Raw genomic sequence first — 19933 nt, forward strand, 5'->3', positions numbered from 1 at the left:
AAATGTCCCGCACTTTGTAATGACTTTGCAGGTTCACAAAAGTAAGCAATAAAGCCCTGTTGCCTGGGGCTAGCAGGGAATCTGCTTGTTCCCAGCCTCCTCCTGGATACCAAACTGGTGCAACAGGGAGATCAGCTCTGCCTGAGAGCATTATACCGACTCCAACTTACAAGATAAATCCCAGCTGCGTTATTTGTATTTATAGTCCTGCTTACAGAAGCATGAGCCACGTGTGGGATTTGCTGATGTAGTCCAAAAAAATCCACATTTTTGGACAAGAGCATGAGTGACCTCACCCAGACATAAAGTGCAATTTAGGAGGGTGTTAAGAAGTTGCAGACTTATTAAGGAGTATAAAGAGATACCAGTACGTCCATACCTCTTCCTTCCACAGCCTCAGGTAGTGTTCAGTGTGGCATAACTGCACAGTTCTGCAGCCCTGGTGCTTTCTACCTGTATATTAAGGAATTAATGATAATTTCAGGGGAGGAGAGATCAAGGCTGCTGTCTTACTCAATGAAAACGCTGATGCGAATCAGGCAGGCAGCAAGGTCAGACCTCTGTTTAAAAACAAAACTGGTGTTAAAGCACCGGACAAATTACTGGAAAATATGCTGTTGAGAAATAGGTTGGTATTGCATCTCCCAGGGGAGTGCTTAGCTGACTTAACAAGTCTTCTCCAATTCTGGTTTCTGGGATGCTGTCACAAAATAACACTGCACAGGGGAAATGCATTTATTACTTTTTTTCCTACAAAAGTGTTCCAAAAATGAAAGATCTGTGAGTCTTCTGGAACAGCCTAGTCCAAGAAAGAGATTTTAAAAGGCCCTTTTTAAACCTTTGCAACTTGTATAGTGTGTGGGTGATCACAGACAGATGTCGGTTCTGACACCTGACCTGTTCAGCAGAGATCGGTCCCCAATATCGAGAGAGAACGGAGTCAGCTTCGGTGCCTGGCTGCCCAGGTGAGAGTACTCCAAAGAACAGTTTTATTTAGGAAAAGGAGCAGCCTCTCAGCCTTGCTGGGGTGGCTCCACTGGGCAGCAGGGGCTGTAGCTTGAGACAAATAAACAGTGTTGGTGCGTTCATAATCGCAGGAAGTGCACAAAAGCAAACAGATATCTATCTAGAACAACTCCTGTGCCCGATTTGTTGAGCTGGCTTGCTTTCGAGGTTCATGCCCACCATCCATCATCACATAAGCCAAACCAAGCTCTAAAATGTGCAGGACACTCTTCTATGGGGAAGCCAAGTGCATCTGAGCTCATCAATGGCCTCTGCCCATCACACCAGCCTCCTTTTGCTTCTCTTAAGGGCTGCTAGCAGCTGGAACACACCTGGCCAGATGTACAACCAGCAGAACAGCAGCTTTCCCTTCCACACAGCCCCTGCCAGCCTGTTGGAGGTGGCAGGGGGGAAGGACTGGCCCTTCGGAAAAGCTTAGTGTCCAAGTGACAGCACAAGCCAAGCTCCTCTTAAGGAAAAAAAAACACTTCTCATTGTGAAGTGAACAGACAGATCTGTGCAGAAAACACATTCCAGTCCCCTGCACTATTGATTTTCCTGTGAAAAGAGACAAGCTAATCCTTTAAACTTAGTTGCTGCAATCTGTGGTCTTGCAGTTGCTTCACTGTTGCACCAAAAGCTCACTCTCCCACCCAGCCCTAGCTGCAGGGAGCCTTGTCTTCTGGCTGATGTTTCTTTTATTCAAAATACAACCGGCTACAAGGAAAGCAAGGAAAAAAAAAAAAAAAAAAATCACACACCAGAAGGTGAACTCCAGCTCTCAGGTCACCACTACAACAAGTTTATATTCCACTTTCACAACACCATGCTACTTCTGCCTCTCCTCCTGCCAGGTCAGGAAAAACCTCTTATTCCCAAGGCCCATTATTATCTGAAGTTCCCTTTGCATTAGGAAACACGAGGGGTGTGGAAAACTCCAAAAGAGCCAGTTTATCTGTCACAGGCTTATGACGAGTGAGCAATTGAAAGAATTTATTGACAAGCCCACAGAAGATGAATGGACCAGGATGAAGGAGGCAGGATTTATGACATATTAACAAGGCCTTGTGCCAATTTCAACCTTATTATTTTCACAATAGCAAAGCTGAGAATTGCCTTCCCATCCCACATGCAGGCACCATTTATTTTAAACGAACTTGGCTCCTGTCCTTCTTCAACTACTTCAGAGCAAAGCGGCAACTTAACTGACCTTACTTTTTGGAAGCTGACACAAGGCATGAGAAGACTCCAATCAGCCCCTGAGACTGGGCTTTTAGCCAAGCAAAGCTGTATTTCAGAGGCACCTGTAACAAACAGTTAAGGCTACTGATATTTATGCTTCATGCAGCGCTAATTCCTCTCCTGCCATAACAATAGCTCAAACCCTCAGGTTTCTGTACATATAGAAATGGCGCAATACTCTGGATCCTCAAGAGGCTTCTCCCTGTTTTGAAGACTTTCAGAACTGGATCTATACACAGCAGTAGCAGCTGTGGTTTTTGTACATTTGTTTCTACTTCCTTACCAATATCATCATAAAATGCATCAGAGCATTTGTGGTAGGGAATATAACGCAATACCTTTGGCAAGAAGGTCTTATCATGAATAACGATACACAAGGTACATGCTAATAGTGCCCCAGTCCTGCTGCATCTTTAGTGTAAGCTGGGGTAACCTGCAACACAACAACACTGCACTTCAAGCAATTTATTTAAATAAGATGATGGCTTCACACCAGCAGGGTAAACTTCCATCAGCTTTCCCTCCTCTCCCTGGCTCACCCTGGGAGCCCAGAGCAAGCACTCCAAACCTTCTTGATTGATGCGCTGGGAAATCAGCCCTCCCTGCTCCAGACACCTGCCACTGGAGCAGCCACCTTCCCCACCGCTGGCTCTCTAGGTCTCTAGACACTGAGACCTGTAAGAATAAATATCCAGTGGACAGCAGCTGTGACCCATTTATTATCAGAGGCTGCTTCACAGCAGAGGAAAAGCAAACCCAGGTGCCCTTGGAAGATGCACTCTGCTTGCAGCACCACTCCAGCTCTGTTTCTCCAGCACCCATTTGGCAAGAGACAGCTTTGATTGAGCACGGATGGATGTTCAAGTACCACCGTGAGGGCTCCCCTCATATCACTGCTGGGAGGTAAAGAATAAAACAAAAAAAAAAAACCCACAAAGAAAGCCCATAGAGGCCAGAAGGTAACCCTGAGCTGGAGCCACGGACAGAGAGGCCACAAGAGCCTCATGCGCTGAACAAGCTGATAAAACTGCCCCAGTGCAGGGAAACATATCTGGAAAGATCCTTTGACAACAAAAATCAGAGGTACCTTTACCCCGAGCAGGCTGGGAAGGAGGAATGCCGCGGAGGGAAGCAGAACACATACTACCAGCGGCACAAACTCAGCGCTACAGCCCGGAGCCGAGGAGGGCCGGGAAGGCAGCACCGCACCGAGGCAGACGGGATCTACATCAACGCTTATCAGTTCAGCCTTCGCATTTTGCCGATTAAGTTCTGCTGGCACCGAGCAATGGTACGTGTCCTTATACCACCCGCTCATCCCCCTGCACAGCCTCCCGTGGCCACAGCCCTTCCAGTCGCTGGATATTCTGATCAGAGCATCAGGCTGGGGTGACATTGTCCCCTCCTGAAGAGGGACGGTAAGCGCCTGCAAGCCCGCTCATTTTATTCACTGCACAAGCACGTTTCCAACTGGGATAATCTCCATTAAACCATCTGCACTCCCCTCTTCGCCCGGCCCACACCCGCTGGGCCGCCTGCGATACTGCAGCATCTGTGAACCGGCACAAGCGGATGCCGTGTCCCTTTCCCAATCAGCTAAAAAACCAACAGAGACACAGACAGAACAGATGCACCTGGTAGCTTTGACGCGCTACCGAGCCAGGCTACCAGGAGTACCTGTGCCAGTGCCTCTTCTGAAAGGTGTTCGGCTCCTCCTGAGAATTTAAGCCATTTCCTCTCCACCATGGGAACACACTGTGCCCCAAATTGCCAGAAGAGGAGGACTGGGAAGAGACGAGAGGTTTTAGCTACAACGGCTGCCCTGGTGCAGAAGACGAGTGCTGTTTGCCAGGTCATGAATGCATTTTGGATCAGACACTCCGCATGGCTGCTGATCCCCAGGATTTAATCTCTTATTTACCTCAGTATCTGCTTTCTAGAAACGGGACTATCATGTCCCATTCCTACATCACTGGAACAGGAAGACAAGAAAGTGTTATGAAAGATCTGAAACTTAAATCCACTGCCTCTTGCCCGCAGCCTGCACAGCAGACGTCCAGCTGACCTTAGAGAAAACATGATAAAATAACTGCATTGACGTGTGAATTCAGCACAGAGAGGACTCGACCCTGTCCTTAGCCTTGCCATTGAGACAGCCCAGGGACTTGGGAGTCACTTCATGACAGCCTGACGATGGATCTGAAGCGAAGATAGAAAGCCATCGATCTGCTTTAACTGTAATCAGTGCTTGCCTTCAACAAGGTCGCTGGGCCATCTGACGCTTGCCTTTCCTCCAGCCAATGTGTCCTGCGTGGTCTTGCCCTCGCAGCAATGAACAGCAAAGCTCGTCTTTTAAACCTCCCCGGACTCCTACGGTCCCAAAGAGGAGGCAAATATCAGCAGCAAGTGACGGGACAGGAGCAGAAGTCTATTTCAGTATTTCCTGCACTTGCCTTCACTCATTTGTTTTGCAAGTCTGTATTTTCCAAGGCTATTTACAAACAAGAAGTGAGATAACCATTTGTTCAGACAAAGGTTAATGGGGGCCTAGTGGTCTCTGAAGACTCTGCAGTCACACTTAGGTGTGAAATTCTGGAGTAGCAATAAAGATGCTGCACAGACAAGCAAGTCTCAAGAGAAGAATTTAATCTGTCTAAATATTCTCATTATGTACTTAGTTTTCAGCTTCCATTCACAGTGATCAAAGCAGAGACAGCTTCCAGAGGCCTTTTTGGACAATAAACCGTGAAACAGGATTTTTACATCAGTCATTATTCCCTTCTCCACCTCCAGCTCAAAAAGTCAATGCTTGAGATGTTTTTTGTTGAAAAGAAGACATAGCATTGGGAGAGAAAAGAGTCGACAGGAGGAAAGCAGCACAGATCTTTGGCAGACTGGTTGTACTTGGCACAAGAGAGCTCCCATTGGCACCATCTTCCCAGAAAATCTCAAACAGATTATTTCTCCTGGTAGTCCAAAAAAAGGCTTTCTGTGGGGTCATGCACAGAGTAAGAAATGCAACACTACATCCAAAGACCTGCTTCACTGGAACAGGCAAGAGGTTCTAGTGAAAATCACCCATCTTGCTCCTAAAAGTCACTTAAACCTAAATACAGTACTAAGATGAGGTGAGAAAACTAGAGGCAGGCATCTAGGACAAAAGGGCTGATCCAAAAACTCAGCTGCTTTCTTCTGGGATCGCGGTGTCCATCTGTCCCCTTGCCACAGGGGAACTTAGTCTGCGAAAAGAGACCTTGTTTGTCCACTGAAACGTGGAACCTGAATTATTCCAACAAGCAAGAATCCAAAAGAAGAGTAAGTCACGAAAACAAAGCACGTTCTCTATAGGTATGATCCCCCGGGACCAAGAGAACAGCTATGCTCTGGATGCATCTCATCCCCCCTCACTTTCATGTTGCCTTTTTCCCTTCAGACAGGCAGGTTTCAGCTTTTCTTGCACGTTCAAGACTCAAGAAGCTTGGAACAAATTTGTAGAGATAATTACAGTGTTTTGCTATTAAATTCTTTTGCTTGAAGTCAAGGAACTTAATACCCTGGCCCTCTCATCTGCATCTTTTGCTCAGAAAGTTCAAGAGTTCTAACTACTGGTCACTAGTTGTCCACAAAAACTATTAACCAACACAGACACTTCAGAGATAGCCCAAACTTGACGACAGATTCAGTACTGTGGTCTGAATGTTTCATAAATTATTACATTTCTTATTCTTCTCTAGGGAAGTCATCATCATCTTTGTTTTCTGGAGAATAAAACCACACGGGGCAAGCAGGGAGTGGGACCAGCAGAGCTGGAGGTAGAACCAGTCCCAGTTTACTCCCGTGCTCATCTAGAAAGAAACATTAGAGAGACCTCAACAGAAGTCTACAACTTGGACACACAGCAGCCTCCTGAAATTAGTGATTGTGGGAACCGTCCCTCTCCAGTAACCCACTACAGACTGGTACATTCTCCCACAAACAATCCCTTTCTACTTCTAAGGAGGAGCAGAGAAAAGCTCTGAAACCACCATCTCAATTACTGAGCGGGGAAGGATTAACCACCACCAAAGACTTTGCAGATATTTATTCTCCAAATCCGCAAGAGGAGAGAAGCAGAAGGAAAAGCTCCTCTGAGAGTTATGTACACAGACAGCAAGTCTAATGCTTACACAGTCTTAATTTTTTTAATTTTTCAAGTCCTAACTACAATTATCTTCATGAATTATAGACATAATATCTGAGAGATGCAGGCAGTAATTAATGCATGTCTGCCTTTCTGACTAGCTCCTTCTGCTGGGTCAGGGAGAGTTATTGAAATTCAGGAAGGAAATCTTCAATCTTGTGGAAGTTTTAAAGAAACATACCAAAACACAATTTAATAAAGCAATAATATTTCTCTTAAATAATTAACTAGGCTTTGACATTCACTAATATTGTTGAGGCTCAGCTCTTTACTTTTGCAATAATGCTGGAACAAGCGCACTCAGGGATGGGACCCACTGCAGGTCCAAAATGTACTACGGCAAAATTGCTTCGAACAGTCTTTACCCCGGATTTCTTTGCACACACATGGCCACCTTCACTCTTTTTTCTTAAAATTCTCACTGAGACCCTTAACAGAAGCCATACCATGCAGCACTTGCATGACCCTTCTCATTTTGTCCTACTGACATGTGTCTCCAGGTACAAGCGCTCAACTCTCCCCAAGCTCAAGAGAAGCAGCGTTTATCATCCTTTGGGAAAAACCTTGGTTTCAGAGCAGAACCACAGCACAGTAATAGATGCAATAGACAATCCTAAACCAGACAGAAAGCTATTACTGAAGCAGCATACAGCACTGGATGTTGTTTAAGTGGGCTGTTTCCATCATCTCTCAAAAAGCAGATTCTCCTGCAGCATAAATAGTTTTATTCATATGAAGAATGCACTCACGAGAGCTTAATATACTCTGGTATATTGACAACAATTACCTTAAAGCAAGAATTACTTAGCCAGCCACTGAAAAAAAAAAAACACACCCTTTGGCACAGACATATCACCTGCTTAAGCAATAAAAAACCTGAACAACAAGACAGACAGAACTTTACTTAAAATCATAAGGATCTTTCTGATGGCAATCAAATTAAAACACAGCCACATCACTGAGAATAGAGAGGCGGTATTTGGCCAAAAATGTCAGACTGAACCAGAAGCTTCACACCTCTGTTGTTCACTTGAACCACATTATCTCTACAGGAAAAAATCCCTATCCACTAGAAGCAAAGTCTGAACGGAAATAATGGTCATCCCAGTCTCAGAAACTCACCAGGTACAGTCTGTAAGCATCAATACGTCGAATTGGCCCCCAGCATTTGTCCGTATCGTTGTACTTTGTGCCATCTCCAACATTGCACGAATGGTTGCCAATGGCACTGCTGGGAAAGGAGAGAGAAACAAAAGATAGTAATTAACTCCTAGCAGATGTCTCCCTCTCTCCTGCATTGAAGAAAGAAGAATGATCAGAGACCCGAAGTCTCTATTCCTCCTCTTCCTCCCTGAAAACCCTTCCTCCTTATATTTTCTGGACTGTGTAACAGAGCAAGTCACTGAGCATCATACATTTAAAGGCAAATTCTTGAATTGCCTGCAGTAATTTACAAGTTAGCAAGTTTAGGCCATATAGGTTTTCCATTTCCAAGACATGAGTCCAAATCCAGCCCAGACCAGATCTGATCAAACCAATCTCTCTCATTATCTGTTTCTTTGAGAAAGGAACTGGTCTCAGTCCAGAGCTAAGTCCATGTAAGGTCACCACTCACTGGTCACAGGCTGGGTAAGCGTCACCCCTCTCAGCTCTTAGCCAAAGAGACAGAAAAGCTAAAATATTGTACAGAATATTGCAATCAAACTATTGAGCAACAAGTCCCAGGTGTGCAAGTGCTGAAGCTGGAAGTACTTGACACTTGAGGACCCATCTGAAATCAGGTCAGCTGCTTTTCAGGCAGGCACTCAGGTGGTGAATACAAAACAACTTCACCTTTCCACCCACAAGCGATGAGCTGTCCTTGAGTCATTTCTCAGCTCTGTTCTTCACAAAGTAGAGCTGATCCCAGTCAGTCTTATCACCCCATCAAACCCCCAAGCCTGCTCTCTCCTCTGTTAGCACGCAACCCCACAGCGGGACACACACTCACCAGGTTACTTGCATGAGAGAGACAGGTACAGCTGCAGCGTAGATAGCCAGGTCTCCATAGAGGTAGATTATTATGCAGAAATAGAAGAGGTTGACACCCACTGCAGGAAAAGGAAATATTGTACAGGGACAACAGAGTACACAGGGACTGTTTAACTCTGCACTTCACACACACAAAGCTTTTTCAAAGTCTTAAAAAATAAATCATCATTTGCCTCCATGCCTTCTTTCTGCAGCAAACTCCACCTAAGGGTCACAGCAGCAGCCACAGGCAAACAGGTCCCTTATGCCAACAGACCTGCTGTGAGCACAGCTTGACGAAGAGTGAAACAAAGAGAAAAGATGCTTTTAGTCCTCTGCCAATCGCAAACCCTCTGCTTGCAAACCTGCAGGACCTTCATGTGTGGGATCTGTCCCTGCAGAGCTCAGGGTCCACAGAGCTGACCAGAGCTGCTTTGGGAGATTCCTCACCATTAGCAACCTGAGCCAAAGTTCCAACCTGCAAAGCTTTAAAACTGTTTCCACAGCCCTCTTAATACCTCACTGCCATAGTCTGTGCTGTTGCTGCCCCATACTGTTTTCTTGGGTGGGTTTTCTTCTTTTTTTTTTTTTTTTTTAAGCTTCCCCTGCCTTCAGCCATGAGATTAAAAAAAACCCCAAAACCAAAAAACAATGAAAGCTTGACACAATTTAATTGGGTGCACAGAACAGCTTTACTGGGGTACAATAAGACACTGCTGTGGAGGGCTAAAATCAGCAGGGTTAAAGAAATCTTGATGAGACCCCAGGATTCTTTTCTTCCAGATAAGTCAGTATAAATCTCACCAAGCAAAAACAAACTGGAATATATTTTAGGTCAGAGACAAGTGAGCTACGAACAAAAAAAAGCCTCAGATTTGTTTCATTTAGGAAGTTGATACTGAAGGAAAACAGCACAAGGAACCTGCCCACACTTCCAAGTTGTGATGCCACCTGATGCTTAACCCTAATGCAGTTTGGGCAAATCAATTAACCTCTCCCAGCCTCGTGTGTGACAACTATCAAACAAGAACAGCATTACTGCAGGAATGAGGACTAATATTTCTACGGTGTTTGCATACCCCAAAGTTTTACCATCATACTGCCCCTAGATCTCTGGATGTCAGGAAACATTAATAGGCATTTGCCTTTGTTTAAATAAACTACTGAATATGCTGAGCCTACTTAGCATAAAACATTCCTAAAAAAAGAGCTGTATTGGGAAAGCAGCAAGAAAACTTCCCTGCTTCTGTGAAGTGGCACACTGAGCTTGTACAGTAGAGTTGTTCCTGCTCTGTCTAAACAGATAAATGGGTGATCTTACAGAAACTGTCAGATCATTTCGTATAGTTCCCCCCCTTGTTTTCTTCCTCTGCCAAAGATTTAAGATGGCTTCACAGTTAATGAGTCTCTGCATTGTTCTGAAGATGGCAACAAGCTATCTACCAGCTTTCTCCAATTCCCCATTAAAAAGCTTTGAGGACTGCAACAAACATCTGACAGAGGACAGAAATTGCAAGGCACACTAAGCACAGGACTAGACAGATTCAGACATAGATTCTGTTTTGGTGATCTCAGGCCCCAGCTGCCCCCTGCACACAAAATAAGGCTCACACAAGCAGCTGAGCCCCAGCAGCACCACCAGGTACCCACCAGCACACGCTATAGCCCAGTTCCAGTCCTGACTTCTCCATCTGTGGGCAGTCCAGGTGTCACTCCTCTCCCAAACTCATCCTCACCTTTAGCATCAACTGATGCTAAAGGAAGACTTCAGCATCAGTTCTTTTATAAACTGCTGCTGACCCTCCCTGATCAATACTTTCATTACTGGACTCAAAACGGGAAAAAAAAAAAAAAATCAATGACTTCCTATGGGGAAACAGCATGATAGATGTGCCTAGAATCCATTATTGCAATAAATGACTGCTTGGCCCCAGAAGAAAGCACCCAACATTGCAAATTAAAAAAAAGGGAAAAAAGCAGTTCTTCAGAGCCAGCTCTTTTGAAAGAGCACACAGGCCCTTCACAGCCTAAACCTAAGTCAGCTCCCTTTAAGAGAGGAGGCAGTCTGAAATTGAGATTTATCCCCAGCTTACCTCCCAGGACTGCAGATTCAACTCCTGTCAGATTGTTGAAAATAAAAATCAGTCAAGAGAAAGGAGTGGAGAACTCGCTAGAAATCAGAGGCTTTGAGCTCTCTTGCAAAGCTTTCACCAGCCTTCCCTCTGGAGGCTGTAGAGCCCTCAGACACTTTGGGTTTGGATCTGGGCTTTGTACATTGTGAGCAAAAACCCACCCAGACATTTCGCAGCTGTGACACTGCGGAGTTTGGTGCTTGGAGCCCAGACTTCCCAAGCGTGGCCCAGTTTCTGGGCACCAGGCAATACCAACTGGTCACTGCCCTTACGAAAGGCCTTGAGAAGGAAACACCTCAGCCAGGACCTGCAGAGGGAGGTACTTATCTCTTCTCCCCAACTGCTCAGCAGACCAGAGGGTGTCTCTGAGCCAGGACTAAACAACAGCACAGGGATGGAGCCTCACTGCTGCGCACAGAGGAAGGGAAAGCAGCAAATGGGTTCCAGCTGCCCCTTCGCTGTCCATACCTCACCTCATTTGGAAGTCACAAGTTGTTTCAAGCTATGGTCTGCAGCTTTTCCAGCAGAGATTCAGCCCTTTGCATTGGGCTGAGTAGGTCCCAGGGGGGATCCCTAACACAGAAATCAGATAACACTGGCTAAAGCAACATTAAGAAGAGGGATTAAGATTTAGAACGTTAAGCAGTTTATATCGCTTCGCCTCGAAGTGTCCATCAGTGCCTGACAGGAGGGAGGACGTGCATTTCCAGCACCCTCTACTGCCCGAGCAGCAGCCCGCAGCAAGGCAGAGAGGTCTGGAAGGCAACTGCCCAGCAGCTGGCTGGCTCCCCTATGAAGCACATGCAAATAATGGGCCTCCTGGAGTTGGTTTGTGGGAGCACTCTGCCTCCTGTGATCCCCCTCCACAGCCAAATCCTCAGCAAAACTGCTAAGCCCTGCTAGATGGTGCTTGCTCTCAAAGCACTCCCCAAATATTACTCTCCAGAGGATGATTGAGACAGGGAAGTGTCCAGTGTTTCTCTACAAGCAAGAAAACTTGCCCAGAGTCAGAGCAACCCACTGCTAGGAACAAGATGTCTATGGGTCTCCAACCCACGCTCTTCTTCTCCGTCTAGAAAAGTGGCAGTCTGATCCAAGGTGGGTTGTTCTGATAATCCTAAGTGATTTAAATCTACAAAGGCCCAGAAGAGGCACGCAGGGAAATTAAAAAGTTTTTTTCAATTGGACTTTAAAATCAGCAATAATATAGTTCAAAGAATTTTCACTCCTTAAGCCCAGCTGTCCTTCAGAAGCAACAGTCTTACACCGACATAAAGCTGATGTAATGTAGTGGAAAAAAACAGCCCATTGCGTCTTTGTAAGGTGGCCAGCGAACAAGAGAAAATGTCACTTTACACAAGAAATGGGGCCTGACAGGCTCAAAACTGCACAGCCATGGTATCTGATGATTTTCTGGCTCTGCACAGCATTTCAAATGTATTGTTTTACAAGTTCCAGAATACCTAACATAGTAGTTTGCACTTCTATTGCATGCGGCAATGGATATGGCTTTATTGTAGTGTGGTTACAAGTTTGTTTCCTGGCATACAAGCAACATCTAAAAGCAAAAAGACATCTGTCTATCATATGCACACCAGTTCAGCAGTTCATGTCCCAGCAGCTCTCTTGGTTATTCCCCAGACACGCACAATTTTCAAAAGCTCTCCCCAGAAGTCTGTCTCCTTCAGACTCATACTTACGGGGTTCAGAGAAGCCCAAACATCTTATTCTCAAATGCTACAACCAAGATGGAACTAGCAAACACTACAGCTGGGCCCTGCTGCTTCACACAGGATAGATGCAGTTTAGAGCTAGGTAAAAGGCAGTCAGAAAAGGCACTAACTTATACTTCCCTGTCTCAAGAAACTGGGCCCATAAATACTCTACTTTGGGGGGAATCACAAACTCAGGATGCAAACCTACATTGAGAAGCATGCAAACTTAAGGAAAAGCCATACACACAACACACAGGACGACCTGAAGGGTCTTTTGAAAATGTGACTCACCTTTATTGAAGAACATGGAAGCCATCTGGCCCATTTCCATCCTCTCAGTGATTTCAAAGATATTGGGTGAGCCACGTCTCTCTGCAAGTTGAGAACAAGAAGCGTTACAACCAGTCATTCCAGTAAACCCAGAGGCCAGACTATCTGAAAACACTCAAGAAGCTCTATTGACAGTTTGAAGGACACTATGTACGACTTCACAGCTGCAGAGTCACTGGTCCAATTACTTGGCTGAATTAAGTTTAAAAGTGTTTTCAAAGTAAGATGTTCTCATCTTAGTGACCTAGAAGGAAAAGATCTTTATCAAACTGCTGGTGGTGAATTGAATTCTCAATGAGTCTTATCTCACAAGTGCTGCGGACCTTGGGATGTGAGCATGTGGAATTAAGGGTAAAATGGACAGATGAGTCCTGCTCCACTTGTAGGAGCCCACTGGGACACTGCACAGAAGAGGTCTTGGATACAGCAAAAGCATGAACTGGGCACTTACGAACTGACAGGATGGGTCGTGTCTCTGCTCGCTCGTAGCCATCTTGGAGGAGAACGTCGCTGTCAGACACTCCAGAGGAAGAATCCTCATCCTCATCATCCTCCTGGAAGAACAGACCAGAGCACTGCTGAGATGTCTGCTACAGGCTGTAGCACCACTAGTGTCATCGTCTCACGTTCTCAAAGGAAGGTCCCAAACAGGGATGGGCAGGATGTGCAAGCAGAGGCATTTTCAGGGAACTCGTGGGCCAGGACTGGGATTCTGTGGAGAGCAGAAAAGGGCACGACCAGAACAGGCTGAACCGAGCAACAGGCTCTGCTGTCCTAGCAAGTCACACACACAAAGCTACACTGTCCAATTTGTGTAGTGATATGTGGCACAAGGAGGTTAGAAACTTCCAGCAGATCTGCAGGGTTGCAGAACTGGTAGAAAAAAAAAAAAATCCAAACATACATAGTCTTAGCTAGTCAGAGCAGACAGGTTTAGCTCCCAGCTCCAACTCACTTACAGGTAGGGATCTAAATCAGTGCAAACAATTATGCCTCGCACTGATCCAGAAAAGCCACTAAAGCCAGGATCCAAAAAGCCACAAGTAAATTTTACAGCAAGGACATACTTCAGAGCTGTCCACTCCCTGGGATACAGCCTGAGTGGCAGCAAGGACATTCCAGCCTGTTCCAGTTAAATGACCTGAGATCAGCAAGGATTTATAGACCTCAGCACACTCCAAACAGCACCAGTATATTGGCTGCCACCTCTTCGCATTCACTGAGCAGTGCTTCTGGGCAAGGAGAGCGCAATCAGTAAGAAATGTGAACAGCACAAGAGATTTTTCAAAGCAGGAGCAGAAAATCCTGTCTTTAATGAGCAACCCTGCAGGGAACTAACAGCCATATTTTATATGGCAAAGGTAAGTACAGTAGGAATTTATTCCTTTAGAGTTACTAACAAGGCAAGGCAACGATGCAGAGGAATCTCAGGCAAGTCCTACGAGATAAAACAGAAAATAGAAAATTAAACCACACACAAACCTTGCGTTTTTCCATCCTCTTCCATCGCAGCTGGGCATTTGCAGCAGCCATGGCTTCCACCACAAAGGTCGTAGTCATATAGCTAGAGACAAATTCAATTGATATCAATAACAGTCAAGAACTGTCACTGGACAGACATGGAAAGTTGTTCCCATCTGTTTGTAAGAGCAAACAAACCAAAACAACCCTCTCACCAGCTCCCCACACACGCTGCCTTTTTGGTTGTGTTTCATGTCAGCTTGCTGCTCCCTTTTGTCCTCGAGACTAAGGTGTTCAAGCAGACCACACAACACAGTAAAACATAACATGCCTTCAGATATAAGAAGAAACTTTAGGTATCTGGAAGGCAGCTTCCTAGTGCCTGCTGAAGAAGGGAAGACAATTTTGTTACAAAGCTTCCTTCCTCTTTTTAGGGCCTAGGACTAACACAGATCTATTGTGAAGTTTATCTATTAGGGGCTGTGGCAAAGGTACTGTGGTCCCTCAAAAAAAAAAATAATCTTACAAATGGCATTAGAAGCAAAGCAGCGATACAAGACCCAGGAGCAGATCACACGTGCATGCAAATACACTCAGCTGGAGGCCAGGGAAAAGCCGTCCAAGAAGACAGCAAGAGCCACTGATGGAAGGAATAGCATTATCTCAGCTACAAACAGGACTATAATAAAAAATAATTAAAAACCCCCGCCACCTCAAATCAATCTTATTTAAGTCTTTAAAGTGGTTTCTCACTGCTTCAGGAACTGGACTCACTTATCAAGCTCAAAAGTTTTGCAAGAACAAAACGAAGCAGCCCTGTCCTGAGGCCCATGTGCCAATTTCCACCTGGACCCTTCTTGCACCGCAGGGTCCCCAGCAGGCATGAGGATAAGCATTGGAACAAAAGCAACAGGGACATGCAGCTCCCAAGGCACACAGACCTCTGAGCTGCCTTTTCTCAGTTTAATCTGGTGCAGTTTTGGTATGCAGGTTTGGAGGCCTGTGCTCTACTGCTGACCTTGAAGGATTGTCTACTGGTGTTGAGTTTCATACACTGAATTTACACTTTTAAACTAACGGATCTAAAAGGAATTGCTTCCAAAGCTCACAGTTACTACAGCTCCCACAGTTTATATTTTATAAAGCCTTTGCAGTACACAGCTTCGAGGTAGGGAACTCACAAGCATTACTACAGCCAGTACTGACTGTACAGTACCTCTATAGAGCAGCCCGTAACACATCCAAAAAGCACCGACTCCAAATCCCAGACAGAGCTGGTTACCAACAAGACAGGAACTTCTAAATTCCATTCTTACTAATGGCAGAAGGGGATTTTGGTTTATTTTCTTTTAAAACCAAGCGAGAAGCAAGCAGGCATTCGCAGCCTGTCAGAAGACAGTAAATCTATTAATAACTCCTGAGACATCAGTGCTGTATCAACAGCCTTCAGCTCCACCTGCTGCTCCAGCAGGCAGACGGCTGAGCAGCAGCTCATGGTGAGCCAGCAGGAAAATCATGCGACCAGCTCCAAGGTCTCGAGCAGCAAAGGTGTGTGGGGGAATTAGATGGGCCCAGGCATACAGTAATTTGTTTTCCTGACACTCTAGAAGCTGCCCAGAGTGTTGCCAGAAGCCAAGAGAAAACTAACACAACAGGTCAGCATCAGATCTGCAGATCAGAGTGCAGAGAAATGACCCTGTGTCACCCAGGGCCTGGTTTGTGTTTGGGAAATGGATCAATGGCAGAGGCAAGTGTGAGATGCATCCACGGGGAGGACGGTGTCAAAAAAGGAAGCTGGGAGAAAGGCCCCAGGAGACTGTGGACTGGAGAAAAAAGTCTTCCCCATCAGTCAGATGGGATGTAGGACTGTATTGCTGCCGGTCAGAAAATGCATCCCTCCAAACGATGTCCACGGGCAATACAGCTGCAGAGACCAACGCTTGAGCAGCAGAGGGACAGGATCACACAGAAAAGCAGCAAAAGCATTCGCACTGTCCTTCCAGCTCCCCCCAACTGAACCCCCCGTTTCCCTCAGACTCATTCTCACATCCTACCTCATAAACCCCAGGAACATGAGGAGGACGAGGCTGACGAGCCACCCGGCTGTTGCAAAGGCCTTTGGCATGGTGAGGGCTCCTGTCCCCACGATGAGGTTGAACATGTAAACCAGACCAACCTGCAATCGGACACAAAATCCAGCGTGAGAGTTTGCAGCTGGGCCAGAGATCACCCAAGACACCTCACACATACGCTGATTTAAGTGGAGAGTGCAACCTTTGCACAAGTAGGGTAGGAGCAAGCCCATGCTAGAAATTAATATAGGAGGGGACTGATAACCAAAGAGAAAAAAGTGAGTGTCAGCACATTTCTGGAGAAACTGATATTCTCCTCCCTTTTTCTAACGTGTTTTTTTTTTGTCTTTCTAACTTCTAGAAGCATGTGAGCTTTTTGTTTGTTTGTTTGCAAATCCACTGTCTTCCACCAGAAGGGTCTACACTGTGGGCTGGGGTCTCTCCTCATTTTCTGACCTGAACCTAAGGAGTTATGACTACGTACATAACTTCAGAATCCCTTGTTCTTCTTTATTCTTAGTCAAGCTGGAAATACTCAAAGAGAATTCTAATTCAAAGCCTCCTTGCCATTTTACCAGCAAGCAGCTAAGCACATTCTGAAGAAGGGTTTTTACTCCTAGAATGGAAAGGATTTTTATTCGCTCTCCAATGAGTATTCTTCTGCCCAAAAAGGTAACTGTGCACCTGGACAGGACCCCTCCAGACTATAAATTTAGCTGAACTCAAGATCAAAAATTGCCCCAAAGTTTTTTTTTTTAATATATATGTCAGAGTCTCTCCAGAGGACAGCCAGTGAAGAACTGTGCCTGAGTACACTTTTCTGAGTGTGGAGCAACCGATATCAGGAGAACTATTCCCAAGAGGCCCTGCAAACACTCCTGCCCTACATTCACTGACATGGGTGCAGCAAATTCATCTTTTGATGGGTCTCCCAGAAGGATGGAAAGATAAAAAAAAAAAAAAATTAGCCATTGCAGTTTGCAGGAAAGTTCTCTTCATGCAGAGCTGTCATTCCCCAAGCACAGCTCAAGTGCCCAGGGCTGTGATTCACTCTCAGTGAAGGACTCTTAAAAAACACCTCAGGTGGTTTTCTTTGACTTTGGTCAAGTAGAGCGAGATGAGAACAGTGCGGCTGTATTCTGTCTGGCTAGACATCTTCAGGGAACGAGGAGAGAGCTCTAGCCTTCGAGACTAGACTCTAGGAAACCCATGCAACACTCGCATAACAACATAAGGGCAGGTGACAATAGTTCTTTAGGGTCCAGACATCCTAGTTACTGCCTTGTTCTCTATTTTCTAGTTGTGACCTATTTCTGCAGCCTAAGATCCAGTTCTTCTAAATTCAACCATTAACACAGGCATGAAAGTTTTAAAGCACTTGAAAGCCAACACCAGATTTCAAGACCGGTTCTATATTTACTGGTGAGCTCACTTCAGACAAAAATGTGTATGCAAAGCGCTGTTTATAAAAGCTGATGCCAAATGAACACTTGTAGCTATGAAAACCAGTATTTCCAGTAACATGGTAAAACCATAATTGGCTCTGCAGTTTCACAGGACACCACATTACAAGGAAGAAACACCTTGATTACCGGTTGTAAGTGAAGTGGTTTAAAACAAATTAGCACAACAATTACAAATAAGTAAACTTTAAGAAATTCAGAGAAAAACATTACATAAAGGGGAAAAAAGAGAAGCAAAGCAGGATGGTTTCCATGTCACGCCGCTCCATTTATGCTAGCTTCACATGACAATTTGGGTTGATGAAAACATTAATAAAATATAAGGAAAGTGGGCAGAGGATGCAAGAGCTGGCATGGGGCATGGAACTATTTTAACACTTTTAGAACTACACCTTAAGCAAACATCGTCCCTGCACAGTGCATAAAGGGATCTGTGATGTAAAAAAAAAAAAACAACCTACAAGTACTAAACATTTTTAAGTTTTCTTTGACCTCCATCACATCTTGAAACACTGAAGTTATGTCTGCGGGGAAGCAGGAAATGAAAACACAATGTTGAGAGAAGATGATTTTGAAAAGACTTCTGATCAAACCCACAAACAGCGGTACTTACGTAGGGAGAGTAGAGCTCTCCGGTATCTGTAATGCCACCAGCCATGCTGACGATGGCGGGGAGGCTCGGAACAAAGCAAGGAGGGTGTTTTTGGGAGGGTGTTTTCAAATTCTGTTGCCTTTAACCTAGTGAAACATCATAAAGTTGTGTTAGCTTTGTCAGAAAGAGGAGGAACTCACGAGTCAGCTTCTACACATCAGTCTTCTGACATCCGAACAAAAGAGGATTTCAGCAGGATCTTGCCCTTTGGACAGATTTACCCCACTCAGCAGCAACACTTGGTCCAATACTCGCACAAAAAAGTTCTTGCATCCATTAAACTAGTTTAAAAGTAAACAAAAGGCCTGGTCCTTTCACAGCACAAGAAGACCAACCTTCACCTTCCCCAAACAGCTGGAGGGGCCATTTTGGAGACTAAAACCTCAAGATGAAGAAACGCTGCCTTAAGGGTGATCTCACACACGCAGCCACTACTCTTAGACAGCACGTGCCTCCTGCAAACTGAAGCAGGAATAAACCATCCTGCAGTTTCCCCTCAAAATCTCAAAGAAATAAGCAGACAAATGAAAATACGGGACCTATGAAGAGGTTTTGTTACACATACCAAGGTTTCCTAAGCAGAAGTAACTGGGGAAGTTCACATTGTCTTAGGAAACTACAGGGGAGAGGGAGACTGAACTTTTTCTGAGAGATTTCAGAGTCAATAAATAATTGGGTGTAGCTGAATTGTTTAAGAGCTTTAACAAACCCCTCATAGCCCAACAGATGCTCCTCCTGAGCCACATCAACCAGAACAAACCATCAGCACAAACCTCACTACTAAAAACCCAAAGGGTTTGTAAGCTCCGACACACACCGGGTGACACAAACCAGTCGGGCAGCACCACTCGCTGTGCTCACAACCAGAGCGGCCGCAGAAGAATCACACAATCACAGAATGTCAGGGACTGGAAGGGACCTCAAAAGCTCATCCAGTGCAATCCCCCCGCCGGAGCAGGAACACCCAGATGAGGTTACACAGGAAGGTGTCCAGGCGGGTTGGAATGTCTGCAGAGAAGGAGACTCCACAACCTGTCACAGGGCAGCCTGTTTGAAGAAATTTCTTCTCAAATTTAAGTGGAACCTCTTGTGTTCCAGTTTGTACCCATTGCCCCTTGTCTTACTGTTGGTTGTCACCCAGAAGAGCCTGGCTCCATCCTCCTGACACCCACCCTTTCCATATTGATCACCATTAATGAGGTCACCCCTCAGTCTCCTCTTCTCCAAACTAAAGAGACCCAGCTCCCTCAGCCTTTCAAGAAGAGGCCAAACATCGTATTTTATAACAGACTTCACCTCAGGAACCAAGCTCACCAGACCAAGGGGAGGCAGCGACACCGACAGAGCGCGGGACGCGGCCCGGAGCCCCCCGAGGCCTCCAGAGCCCCCGGCCCTGCCACGTCCCGGCTCCCCCCGTCCCACAGAAACCGCCGAGAGCCGCCCGCGGCCTCTCCCCCCGCTCCAGCTCCCCGCCGCCCCGCACCGGGACCGCACCGGGACCCCCCAGGCCTCACCCGCCCCCCGGTCGGGCCCCCCAGGCCTCCCGGACCCGCCCCCCCGCACCCGCTCCCTCACCGCCGCCTCGCGCCGCGGCCCCGCCCTCTCCCCCAGCGCGGGGCCGCTCACGGCGCATGCGCCGCCCCCCGAGGGTGGGAGGGAGCGCTCTCTTCC

The 19933-nt window shown here is 46.0% G+C and overlaps 1 protein-coding gene across 2 annotated transcripts in view; it reads right to left on the reverse strand.

The window, feature by feature from the left end:
- Positions 1 to 19910, reverse strand: part of TMEM104 (transmembrane protein 104) — a 44462-nt gene extending 24552 nt beyond the window's left edge. The window contains exons 1-8 of one of the 2 annotated variants that reach the window (XM_065647793.1): positions 19838 to 19910; positions 18224 to 18348; positions 16130 to 16251; positions 14097 to 14178; positions 13066 to 13168; positions 12576 to 12656; positions 8418 to 8517; positions 7550 to 7655 (exon numbers count right to left, since the gene is read on the reverse strand). In XM_065647793.1, coding sequence (XP_065503865.1) covers positions 7550 to 7655; positions 8418 to 8517; positions 12576 to 12656; positions 13066 to 13168; positions 14097 to 14178; positions 16130 to 16251; positions 18224 to 18268 — 639 coding nt within the window. In that variant the 5' untranslated portion in view covers positions 18269 to 18348; positions 19838 to 19910. Of the gene's footprint in view, positions 1 to 7549; positions 7659 to 8417; positions 8518 to 12575; positions 12657 to 13065; positions 13169 to 14096; positions 14179 to 16129; positions 16252 to 18223; positions 18349 to 19837 lie in introns of both variants that reach the window. The other variant, XM_065647792.1, reaches the window with a different exon arrangement.
- Between the last annotated feature and the right edge of the window lie 23 nt (positions 19911 to 19933).

Source organism: Caloenas nicobarica, chromosome 18, assembly GCF_036013445.1.
Source record: "Caloenas nicobarica isolate bCalNic1 chromosome 18, bCalNic1.hap1, whole genome shotgun sequence".
In the NCBI taxonomy this organism is placed as follows: Eukaryota; Metazoa; Chordata; class Aves; order Columbiformes; family Columbidae; genus Caloenas; species Caloenas nicobarica.